Genomic DNA, 12,126 nt, shown 5'->3' on the forward strand with positions numbered 1-12,126 from the left:
ATTGCACTGTAGCCTGGGTAACAAGAGTGAGACTCTGTTCCAAAAACAAACAGACAAAACAAAACCTGACTGTTCTTCCATGCGCAGTGTAGATTTTGAGATAAGAAGCTGCCCAATTCATAAATTGCAAGCAAAAGCCAATTAGAACATTTAACAGCATTGGAAATTTATTGAGTTTTCACAGATATAAATATCAAGGGTGACTTCCCTCTAGAAAAAGCCACAGCTCATCAGCTCAAGCAAGTTGGTTAAAAAGAACTGGCTCCCGCTAGGAAACCTGAGCCAGCTACCTAAATCCAGGGAAGAGAGTTCTACAGATTGATTCCAGCTATGACACGGCTGGTCTAAAGAACACATCCTCCCTTTGATAAAGTCATAGCACTATCAAAAGTTAAGGGAAGAAAGCAGGCTAAGTAGTGTTCAAAGTGGAAAATCAAAGGAAACAATTCTATTACATCTGAATTCAGACTTTCCAAATTCTCCTGTAAACTAGATAGGGTATTAACACTTCACGTCACTATTTTCCCTATAAGAGTAGTAGACAGAAACTACCAACCTCCTCTCCCTTGCTGGTTAGTAGAGGTACAAGGAGGCCCCAAAAGTGCCTGCATCCAGCTGAACGTGGGCTGGGCAGGACATCTCGCAGACATGAATGCTATGCAGAGCAGCCCCTTCACACGCTCCTGCTAGTAAGAAAACATTGCAAAGTTACGGTCTGCTTGGCCTTAGCTGCTTTCAAAACCACTGAAAACATATTCCCCCCCCCACTCCTTCCAGATATGACAGAAGTGTCTTCAATGTTATCAGCTGGATTTTCTATTTCAGTTATTTACCAAGTTCCATTCATCAAAAATTAGAAGGTGCAGTGCTTCCTGTTTTTAAAGCGGGAAATTTTGAAGAGGAAAAATTTATAGCTACATGTGCACGAAACAGAAATGCAACAATCTATATGCAATCAGTTCTCCCTCCAAAATCAGATAAAATGGAAAACTATGTATTTTCCTGATGCTTCCAAAGAAGTTCCATTGTACCGTCTTTAGATATGCATGCCTACATTTACTTTTTAAAATCACTATGGATATATAATTCATATAAGATGGTCTAAAGCCTAAAATTTTTAGTATTTTCACAAAGTTGTGCAATCATCACCACTAATTATAGAACGTTTTCACCATTCCAAAAAGAAACTTGTTCTCACTTCATGTTCTCTACCTCCAACCCTAACCCCTAACAACCACCCATCTTTTTCTCTATACATTTACTTTTTCTGGACATATCACATAAATGGAATCGAACATGTGCCCTTTTGTGACCGGCTTCTTTGAGCACGTTTTCAGGATCCGTGCACACTGCAGCATGTATCAGTACCTCCCTTCTGAATGGCTGGTATGATTGCATTTATCCAGTCATGAGTTAATGGACATTTGGGTTGTTTACAATTTTTAGCAATTATGAATAATACTGTAAATACACAGATTTTTGTATGAACATTTGTTTCCAGTCCTCTTCAGTATATACTTAGGAGATTTGCCGGTCATACCCTAACTCCTACGTTTCACTACTAAATGAGGAATGGCCAAACTGTTTCCCAAAGCAGCTGCACCAGTTTGCAGTCCTATCAGCAACTTCAAATTTTCCAGTGGCTCCACGTCCTCAGCAACACTTGTTATTGTTTATCTAATTAAAGCAATCCTAGTGGACATGAAGGGATATCTCATTGTGGTTTTTATTTGCATTTCCCTAACGACAAATGACACTGAGCATCTTTTCACATCCTTAGTGGCCATTTGTTTATCTTCTTTGGAGTAATGTCCATTCACATCCTTTGCTCAATTATAAATTGGCTTGTTTTTTCATTAAGTTGTAAGACTTCTGGATACAAATCACATTGTATTTTTAAGTTAAAGGAAAATCTATTGGTATACTATATACTACATTAACTTTAAAAATACATTCCAGTAAGAATATATTTTTATTATGTACATCAAAGTTTCACCTTCAATTTGAAATTGCATAGAATTTTTTTTTTTTTTTTGAGATGGAATTTTGCTGTTGTTACCCAGACTGGAGTGCAATGGCGCGATCTCGGCTCACGGCAACCTCCACTTTCTGGGTTCAAGCAATTCTCCTGCCTCAGCCTCCCGAGTAGCTGGGACTACAGGCACACGCCACCATGCCCAGATAATTTTTGTATTTTTAGTAGAGACGGGGTTTCACCTTGTTGACCAGGATGGTCTCGATCTCTTGACCTCGTGATCCACCCGCCTCGGCCTCCCAAAGTGCTGGGATTATAGGCATGAGCCACCGCGCCCAGCCTGAAATTGCACAGAAATTTAAAGGGTTAAAGCTATCGTTGCTTTTTCAGATAAATGAATTTGAAGTCAAAGATGATGAGTGTGGGGATCCACTGGTTAGAAGATTTGAGATATGAGCAGATCTTATTGAATCCTGACCTGAATTGGGAAAGAAAAAAAAAAAGACACGACTTGAATAATGCTGGATAGTTATTAACACTAACAAATGGTTAACAGTTAAGTGTAATAACAGACTTGTGGTTTTATTTAACAGTCCTTATCTTTTAGAAATACATACTGAAATATTTACAAATGAAATGATTTGCCATCTGGGATTTGCTGTGAAATAAACAAGGGTTCGAACATGAATGGCGTATAGATAAACCAAGATTGGCCAGGAACCAATCATTTAACATGAATTCATTATGCTAGTCTCCTGTGACATATGCCTGACATATTCCATTAAAAGTTTTTAAAAAGCACTCACTCCAATGTCTCCTATGTAGAAGAGCACAGGCAGCTGGCAGCAACTAAATGGTATCGACTAAATTTTTATAAATTCTAAGAGTCATTAATGGTCAGTTATGTTGAAAGTAAAATCTCTGGGAAACTTCACATGAAGACTTAACTATCTGTGCACAGCAGTATGTACAAAGTTGAATTACCACCACCAGTCACAGGATAGTCGAGCAGCCAATCAACAATGGCACAAACAACAGAGCCAAAGCACCAGCCATCAGCACCACTCTTTGCTGACACATTTATTCTCACCAAACATCACTGAGGGACTAAAACCTCCATTGGAAGTATAATTATTGCCGTCACTGGCTACAGAAAATACCACCTCCAAGAGTATGTGTCTACAGTAACTACTTTTACAAACATCCCTCAGGCCACTTGACACTCACTCAAATCACACAACCAATAGATACATGAGTCAGGATGCCTAGGTGTAACTTACACACATAAAATATATACCCACCAGAACGGCCGTAATAAAAAAGACAAGTATTGGCAAGGATGTGGAGACACTGCAGCCCGCATGTACTGTGGCAGGAATTTTTTTTTTTTTTTTTTCCTGTTTTTGAAGACAGTCTCACTCTGTTGCCCAGGCTAGAGTGCAACGGCACAAACTCAGCTCACTACAACCTCCACCTCTCGGGTTCAAGTAATTCTCTTGCCTCAGCCTCCCAAGTAGCTGGGACTACAGGTACATGCCACCATGCCTGGCTAATTATTGTATTTTTAGTAGAGACAGGGCTTCACCATGTTGGCCAGGAAGGTCTCAATCTCTTGACCTCATGATCCATCTGCCTTGGCCTCCCAAAGTGCTGGGGTTGCAGGCATGAGCTACCACACCCAGCCGGCAGGAATACTTCTAAAAGTACAGACAGACACTTTGGGAAAAGTTTAGCAGTTTTCTAAACGTTAAATATAAATTTACCACACAACCTGACAATTCCACAGCTAGGAATCTGAGATGAAAACATGTCCACACAGACATACTTATGAACGTTCATAGCATTATTATTCATAATTTTAAAAAACTAATTGTAGGCCAGTCAAATGTCTATCAACTGGTGAATGGATAAGCACAACGTGGTATATCCAAACAGTGAACCCGAAATCAGCAGCTAAAGGACTACACACAGCAGGTGTATGCTACAACACAGATGAACCTCAAAAACATGCTAAGTGAAAGATGCCAGATATACAAGACTAACTGCACGATTCTACTTCTGTGAAATTTCTACAAAGGCTAAATCTGTACAGAAAGCAGATCAGTGTGGCTGCTGGGGCTGGAGGTAGGAGCAGAATTCACTGCCGAGCAGCAGGAGTAATTTTGGAGGCTGATGGAAAGGTTCTAACACTGGACTGCACAACTCTAAATGCACTACAACCGATTCATTGTACATTTACAATGGGTGAATTTTACGGTGTGTAAATTACACAAAGCAATTTTTTAAGTGCTATTATAACAAAGTTTTAGAAATGACTATTTTAAAGCTCTGGCTCATAGTCCATTCATTTGATATATTCAACACAAAGAAGTCTAATATACCATTAGGATTAAGAGTATTAGCATTTGCTTGAGAACTAAACATGTTACTTTCAAAGGATTCCAAGTACACCCATCTCTAAATCTCACTAAATACTGCTCTTTCAGCTCTAAGTCATGTAATTATGTGACAAAATCACTGTCAACTCTTTACATTAGCATTGTCCCTTAGCCATTTCATTAATTTGTCTTCCCCCCAACCTTATGCCCTGTAGCATTTCTTTTTAAAAATCTCTTGCTTGGTATTGCCCACGTTTTCCATTAGATAGAAGGTTTTCTCACAATATTTCATAACCTGAAATAAAACTCTAATATTCATATGAACATGCATTTAAATGCATACTTTTTAAATCTGAAATGAGTATCTTTTGTTTGCTCACGAAGCCACTCACATGCTGCCCGTTAGTTCCAAACACTTCACTGTTTCAAATCAGGCTTTGTTTTTACCCTGTGGGTTCGAAGCCACTCACATGCTGCCCGTTAGTTCCAAACACTTCACTGTTTCAAATCAGGCTTTGTTTTTACCCTGTGGGTTCGAAGCCACTCACATGCTGCCCGTTAGTTCCAAACACTTCACTGTTTCAAATCAGGCTTTGTTTTTACCCTGTGGGTTCAAACTTCTTCTTTTCAAGGCAGTGCTGCCTTCAATGCTTAAGCTGACATTTAATTTCAGTTAACTCCATTTCTTTCCATTCTAGTGACAGATTTGCCAAAGAGGTAAAAGTCCCTCTAAAGCCAATCATTTTTAAAAAGTTTTTTTAACGATATTCCCCAAAACCAAATCTAGTATGAAACACTAACAGCCTACAACAGACACAAGTAGAAAGCTATAAAGGAAGTGGAAAGGGCCTGCCTGCTATGGCCCCACCTCATGAAAGACAGCAGCCCCAAGTTACAGCTTGAAGACCAAGGCTCTAAATGATTCCAGGCTACATACATGATTTCTGCACAGCGCAGCTACAAAACAACCATGCAGCACTTGTAAGGAAACAGAAACTTGGGATACACTTTAAAACACGCTTAAAATCTCAATTTAAGAAATGGACAACTATAATATGATTCCCTTTAAATAATTTCCCTTTAAAACTCCATAAAGACATTACTTATTGGGAATTCCACTTACTACAAAGGTGGCACATCTTTTATCATAACTTTCCTGTGACAGATTTTTAAAAATCAACCAAAGGAAAATTTAAAAACACATTAATAGGAAACATTGAACCTAGCGAAAAGTTGTCAAATAAATGAGTTGGTGAGCAAGAAATGCTACTTTCTCAACAGGTAGGAAAGAAAATAAGATAGCAAGAATGCTCTGGTAAAATCATTTATGTAACTGTATTACGAGTTTGAAAAAGTAGCACTATTTGCCTCCAGAAATCAGGTACAAATAAAGCCAATAGTTGAGAAAAATGGCAACAAACAGCAAAGAGAAACCTGGAAAAGGGCATCTGTACTGTCAGGAATTTTATAATTTATCTTAACTACCAAATACACACCCCGTTCCCTCAGAAGTCAAAGATAAAGGTGTCATGATAAATAACTTCACCACAGTTCTATGAAATAAAAATAAAAATTATTGCTGTATTATGACTGTAAAAATGGAGGCAGTAAAGAGTTCAGAAATATCCTCGTTTATAATCAATTAAATCATGACTCATAATTCGAACCCTAATTACCACATTATGTAGAAATCACAATTCAGGTTTTGTGTCCTCATTTATATGTTAAATAGTCCACATTTAAAAACATTTTATCATTACATTATCAAATTTGATAAAATCTTATGAAAACATCTAAGTATTCAATATAAATCATACTGTTAAAAGTATAAGGTAACATTTAAAGAAAACTGCTGAGGTGCCAGGTAAGTATTTTCTATGAAATATACACAATCTAACATTTAGAACTGCATAAATTAACTCTTGCTAAAAGCTGACCCCGCTTTACAAAGGCATACTTTGTGAACCACGGTAAATTTCCCCAGCATCACTTTCCTTTTATTCCAAAGTGCCTTCAATTAAGTTTAACTTTCTCCTGTCATTCGTATGTGAAAATTACAGAAGTTTTACAATACGCAGTCTTAACAGTAACATGTTTCAAAACCTAAGCAAAGTGTACATTAAGTTAGCTACTACTATCTTATCATCAAATAAAAAATAAATGAACACTTAAGTCTTTCTGAGGAAAAAAATAGTGTACCTTGCTTAAATAAGAATTCCCCAGTAAAGATACTAAGTAAAAGGTTTCTCAGGTTATTTCGTTGAGTAAATTTACTTTCTCTCATTAAAGCTTTTTAAAAGTCTAAGGAAGGATATGTACTTACAATGCCTTATCAGACAAGGACGGTATTGTTAATAAAGCAGCCCCACAGAGTTGTAAACATTTTAAATGCGGTAAACAAGACCTGGCATGTCCTTTCTCCCTAAAACATGCCATTACAACGCTCTCCATGAACAGTTATTCTTCCTGGACAAGTTTTCAGGTATATTTGAAATCTATAAAAAAATACACTGAAATATGTGAAAAGATTTAGTCATGGCAATTTCACTGAAGCTTTTATTGCCTCTGTTGGTAATACGACAGGGACTGTAAGAAACACAGTTGAACTTACAGAGATATGCAGATGATATTCACTAAAGATAATCTTCATCTCAAGTATTTTTAATATGTGGGCACTTCTAATTTTATACATTTTACTATTGAAAAAGCATTACATTTTAAAATGTGTACCTTTTTGACATTTGGCAAAAAGGAAACTGTACCTATGGTTCAGTTGAAAACAAAGAATCAGCATGGGGAGCTGACCGAAATGAGGACTGAAACACTTAAGAATTAAAGCGATTCAAAGTGGGGGTGTGTGTCTCTCCCTTTCTGTCAATCTCTCTCTCTCCGGCTCTCTCGCAGACACAGACTCAAACACACACAGCCATATGTGTAATCATTTTTTAGTACAAAATATTCCCTGTAACCAGACATTCATCTTCAGAATAATCATACCACATTAAATCAGTCTTCTCTTTTCAGCCCTAGTAAAAGTCATTTAATTCTAAGATGCCATCATAGTGAACAACCTTAACTTTTATGCTACATAATTATATTCAAAGCTTTATGTATTTTTGTTTATAATTACACAGTAATTATAAATGTTTAGTACCAACCTGATGACAAACACTATTTTGTTGAAAAGGTTTTGCATTTAAAAAGAAAAATATGTAAAATCCAAGGCACTAGGCCACGAACCAATATCAGACTTTTAAAGAAAACACTTTATATTGAAAAAAAAAAAAAAAAAAAAGCTAATGGGATCTCATTTCAAAACACAGCATATGAGAATTAATCAATCTGAAAACAACCATCACTCAAAATCTTCAAGACAGGAAACAGTACATATATAGATATATAGATATATATATCTTTTAAAATTTTCTCATAATTGAAGTTCCTCTTTATATTTACAAAAATGAACTCGGGAAACACTGAAAGCAGCAGGATTACTCTTTTTCCTTTTTGTTTTAATAACCAATTCCAGTAGCTTGAATAGAAATTTTCAAATGTTTCTTTTGGTAAAACTGCATTCATGAATTAGTTATGATTGAATATTAATATGTCCATAGGGAAAGCTTTCTAGTCTATTTCAAAATCATGTAAATAAAAAGCAGTTTTAATAGGTCATTGTTTCTTAAAATCATGTTTGCATAAAACGTACTGCTATTCTGAAGTACATTCCTTTGTTAATATCAACCCTAGACCTTAGAGAGAGTACCTGGATATACCAAGGACAATCTATTCCTATCAAAAGACCATAATCACCTACCATTTGAAGTATAGCATTTCTAGCCTGCCTTGAGGAAATGTTCAAGAAAGCAAAAAACCCTCTTCACATATCAGTAAGTGAACAGAAAAATGACCATTTTCAGCATAAAAGCAGCCCATGGGTCTTGTAATGAAAATAATACATACAAGATAGCATTCTGCTTTGATGAGAAAACTGAGCTCATCTGAGTGAAACAAAAACAGTAAAGAGACTAGAAGCCAGATTGGTATTTTGCATCATGTATGCTTGTTTGAAAATCTTTGCTCCTAAAGTAAATATTTGGCAACCACAGTGATTAGCAGTTAAAGCAATTTCAACAAAATAAGAAGTCATCGAAAATGGACTATTTGTCTGAAAGAGCAGTACCTATATCATCAAGATTGAACTTCATGGCTCATCCAACCATTTTCAAAATTTTACTTCTACTATCGTCTTATAAATTAAAGAGAATTTCATTTGTGTTCCATAGTGCGATGACAAAAAAAAAGTAAAAACAAAAAATAAACCCTCATGCCTAAATTTAGAATATTGTATTGTGTAGCAATCCGAAGCATTCAAAACAAATTAAATAGTTTAACTTATGTGACAGGCAGATAAGCATTTCAAAAGCATGATGAAGTCCAATTATGTAGTGCATAATGTAGACAGGAGTAGAATCTAACATTATGCAGACATTTGCTAAATAAAAGCTCCCTGTAGGGCAATGATATATCAACATGGGTAAGGTAAGCACAGACTAGTTCTGCGGAACCTTTTGAAATCAAGAGTCTGAAACACAATACATTTTTCAGGTAGGCACCAAGTTACCCTAAAAAATCTTCACGTTGGTTATTCTGACATTGTTTTTCATCAGATACTCTAGTCACATCAACAACACATGTGATTTGCCAGGAAAAAAAATATTCCCCCCAAACCAAAACCCCATTCCAGATCCAGTACACTTAAATAGACCCCTCTCATCGGAAGTGCTATTAGCATAGTCTTTGCAACTAGCCCAAAGCGTGGATTTAAGAAGTTTTTATAAATTGTTTTGTGATGTTCATATGTTTAATTCTTATGCCAACTGTTTTCTGATGAAGACAGCATTGTGCTTTATGCGAGAATGAAAACCTCAAAATAATCACCATAAAGCTTCTAAGACTTATGGGAGAATAAACTAGGATGGTCCACAGATAGAAGATGAAATCCACAATGTTGGAATTATAAATGTTTAGAGCGGCCAGACTAGAAGACAAGCCCAAGCCACCATTAGAAGAATGAAATACGATATGGTCCAAGATGTATCCTTAAAGTTTTGTCTCAACCCTCTGTCTGAATTGTGAGGATTGATCTTCAGTTCAGTCCAGCCAGCAGAAATTGACTGTGCAATTTTCTGTTGTATTTATTGTACAGACTATGTACATTCTAGAAGGTTCCTTTAGTGCTACACTGTTGTACTTTTTGTCCCAGCAATTTGAGGGCGTGCAAATTCCACAAAGTCATCAATAAGAACAGGCCATGCTCCTGGAAAAAAGAAAAAATATGAAAGAAAGCAGGGAAAAGAAAAGAGAAATAAGGCTAACATTTTAGTAGAATCCTTTTCTTTAAGACTTCCTCACATAAGCATTAAAGTGTATCATTCTTATCTATTACCAATGATTAAGTCTTTCAAAACTCAAACTTTTTGGAGTTTTTACCCCAAATATTCCTTATATTCCGTGTGATTCATTACTCCAACATTTGGTTGTTCCCTGATAAAAAATAACTTGTCTGGCAACCAATCAATAATATGATTTTCTGAAGGCCACTGCAGTCAGGCAATGTATCCTTAAAGTTTTGTCTCAACCCTCTGTCTGAATTGTGAGGATTGATCTTCAGTTCAGTCCAGCCAGCAGAAATTGACTGTGCAATTTTCTGTTGTATTTTGGTCAAAACTGGCCGCCAAAGGACGGGCATGATACGACAGCCTGCACCCAGTGCTGAAGGCATGAGAGGAAAAACACATTTTCCAGCACCCTGTGGCATTCTCACAAAGGAAATTAACAGGAAGTGTGGAATTCCATCCTATTTCATGCTGATACATAAGTAAAAGGTGAAAATTGCATATATGTATGCCTCTACCCATTCACATGCCCATCCCCAAGTCAGAAAGCTCTTCATTTTTGTGTAAAACCTAGCAGAAGGCACCATCATATGCAGGATTAAACGGTTCACTTTTTAAGGAAGATTCTAAATGACAATGAAAATGAAGAAATAACATCGTCCTTGATTAGCCTTAATGATTCCAGGACACTTTTAAAGACACCAAGATCATAGGGGTTTTTCAAAAAAATAGCTCCATCAGGTATCCCACTGTTTCTCAAGTGGGGCTAGGGAAATATGTATGAAGAAATCAACGTAAATCACTGCCACATGTGGAAAAATAAAAGCCCACATCCTAGTAGTTAATGGTAGTGCCACCTTTATACATACATGAAGAAAGAGCAGAAAAGAATTCAACCAGTGACTATTTACTGAATGCCGGTAGTACTATACTAGGCAGCTGAAGTAAGATTCAAAAAAAAAAAAAAAAAAACCAGGCGCCGTGGCTCACAGCTATAATCCCAGTGCTTTCGGAAGCCAAGACGGGCAGATCATGAGGTCAGGAGTTCAAGACCAGCCTGGCCAACATGGTGAAACCCTGTCTGTATTAAAAATACAAAAAATTAGCCAGGTATGATAGCAGGTACCTGTAATCCCAGCTACTCAGGAGGCTGAGGCAGGAGAATCGCTTGAACCCAGGAGGCAGGGGTTGCAGTGAGCCAAGATCGTGCCACTGCAGTCCAGCCTAGGCAACAGAGCAAGACTCCGTCTCTAAAATTAAAAAAAAAAAAACAAAACAAAGTCACTGAACTTAAGGAGTTTATAATCAAGCTTACACAGAAGACTAACAGATAATGAAAAAAATGCAAATAAGTATAAAAACACATTAAGAAGTAAAAAGGTGCTAGAGTAAACTGAAAACCTAAAATATGGATAAAAATTACTCGTGCCTGGCCAGGCACAGTGGCTCGACCCTGTAATCCCAGCACTTTGGGAGGCCAAGGCGGGTAGATCACGAGGTCAAGAGATCGAGACCATCCTGGTCAACACAGTGAAACCCCATCTCTACTATAAATACAAAAAATTAGCTGGGCATGGTGGCGCGTGCCTGTAATCCCAGCTACTCAGGAGGCTGAGGCAGGAGAATTGACTGAACCCAGGAGGCAGAGGTTGCGGTGAGCCAAGATCATGCCATTGCACTCCAGCCTGGGTAACAAAAACGAAACTCCATCTCAAAAAAAAAAAAATTAACTCATGCCTTTCTGGAAGACATGAATACTGAGCTGGAATTGAAGGAAGCAGAAGAATATAGACTGGTAAATGTATGAAGGCATTTCATACATTCAGAAGAGTATTAAAAAAAGCTTGGAGCTGGGCACAGTGGCTCATGCTTATAATCCCAACACTTTGGGAGGCCAAGGCAGGAGGACTGCTTGAGGCCAGGTATACAAGATAGGAAGACCCCTACTTCTACAAAACATTAAGAAATTAGTCAGGCATTGTGGTACATGCCTGTAGTCCTAGCTACTTGGGAGGCTGAGGCAGGAGGATCACTGAATCCAGGAGATTGAAGGCTTGCAACGGGCCATGTTCAAACCAGTGCACTCAGGCCTGGGCAACAGAGTGAGACTGTCTCAAAAAAAAAAAAAAGCTCAGAAGAGGGAAATCCAACTCTGAGGAAAACAAAAGTACATAAGAAGTTCAGGGGTATGTGATAAAAAGAGATAAACAGCAGGTTAAAAAAAGTTGGTGTGGCCAAAATTTTCATTACCTTCTTCATCGTAATTCGACATGTCATCTGCAATCATTGTACTGAAGTCTAAAAGAAGGTTCCAAGTGTCTTTTGGTATTGATCGTTTATGATGCTCCTATTTAAAAAAACAAAAACAAAATACATT

The 12,126-nt window shown here is 37.3% G+C and overlaps 1 protein-coding gene across 6 annotated transcripts in view; it reads right to left on the minus strand.

Moving 5' to 3' along the window:
* Window positions 1-6,881: 6,881 nt before the first annotated feature.
* The window catches only part of DCUN1D1 (defective in cullin neddylation 1 domain containing 1), a 44,683-nt gene continuing 39,438 nt past the window's right edge, over window positions 6,882-12,126 (minus strand). For all 6 annotated transcript variants that reach the window (XM_035274601.3, XM_078350233.1, XM_035274599.3 and 3 more), the window contains 2 exons: window positions 12,000-12,096; window positions 6,882-9,670 (listed from right to left, as the gene is read on the minus strand). In XM_035274601.3, coding sequence (XP_035130492.1) covers window positions 9,591-9,670; window positions 12,000-12,096 — 177 coding nt within the window. In that variant the 3' untranslated portion in view covers window positions 6,882-9,590. The remainder of the gene's footprint in view (window positions 9,671-11,999; window positions 12,097-12,126) is intronic.

This window comes from Callithrix jacchus, chromosome 15 (genome assembly GCF_049354715.1).
Source record: "Callithrix jacchus isolate 240 chromosome 15, calJac240_pri, whole genome shotgun sequence".
In the NCBI taxonomy this organism is placed as follows: Eukaryota; Metazoa; Chordata; class Mammalia; order Primates; family Cebidae; genus Callithrix; species Callithrix jacchus.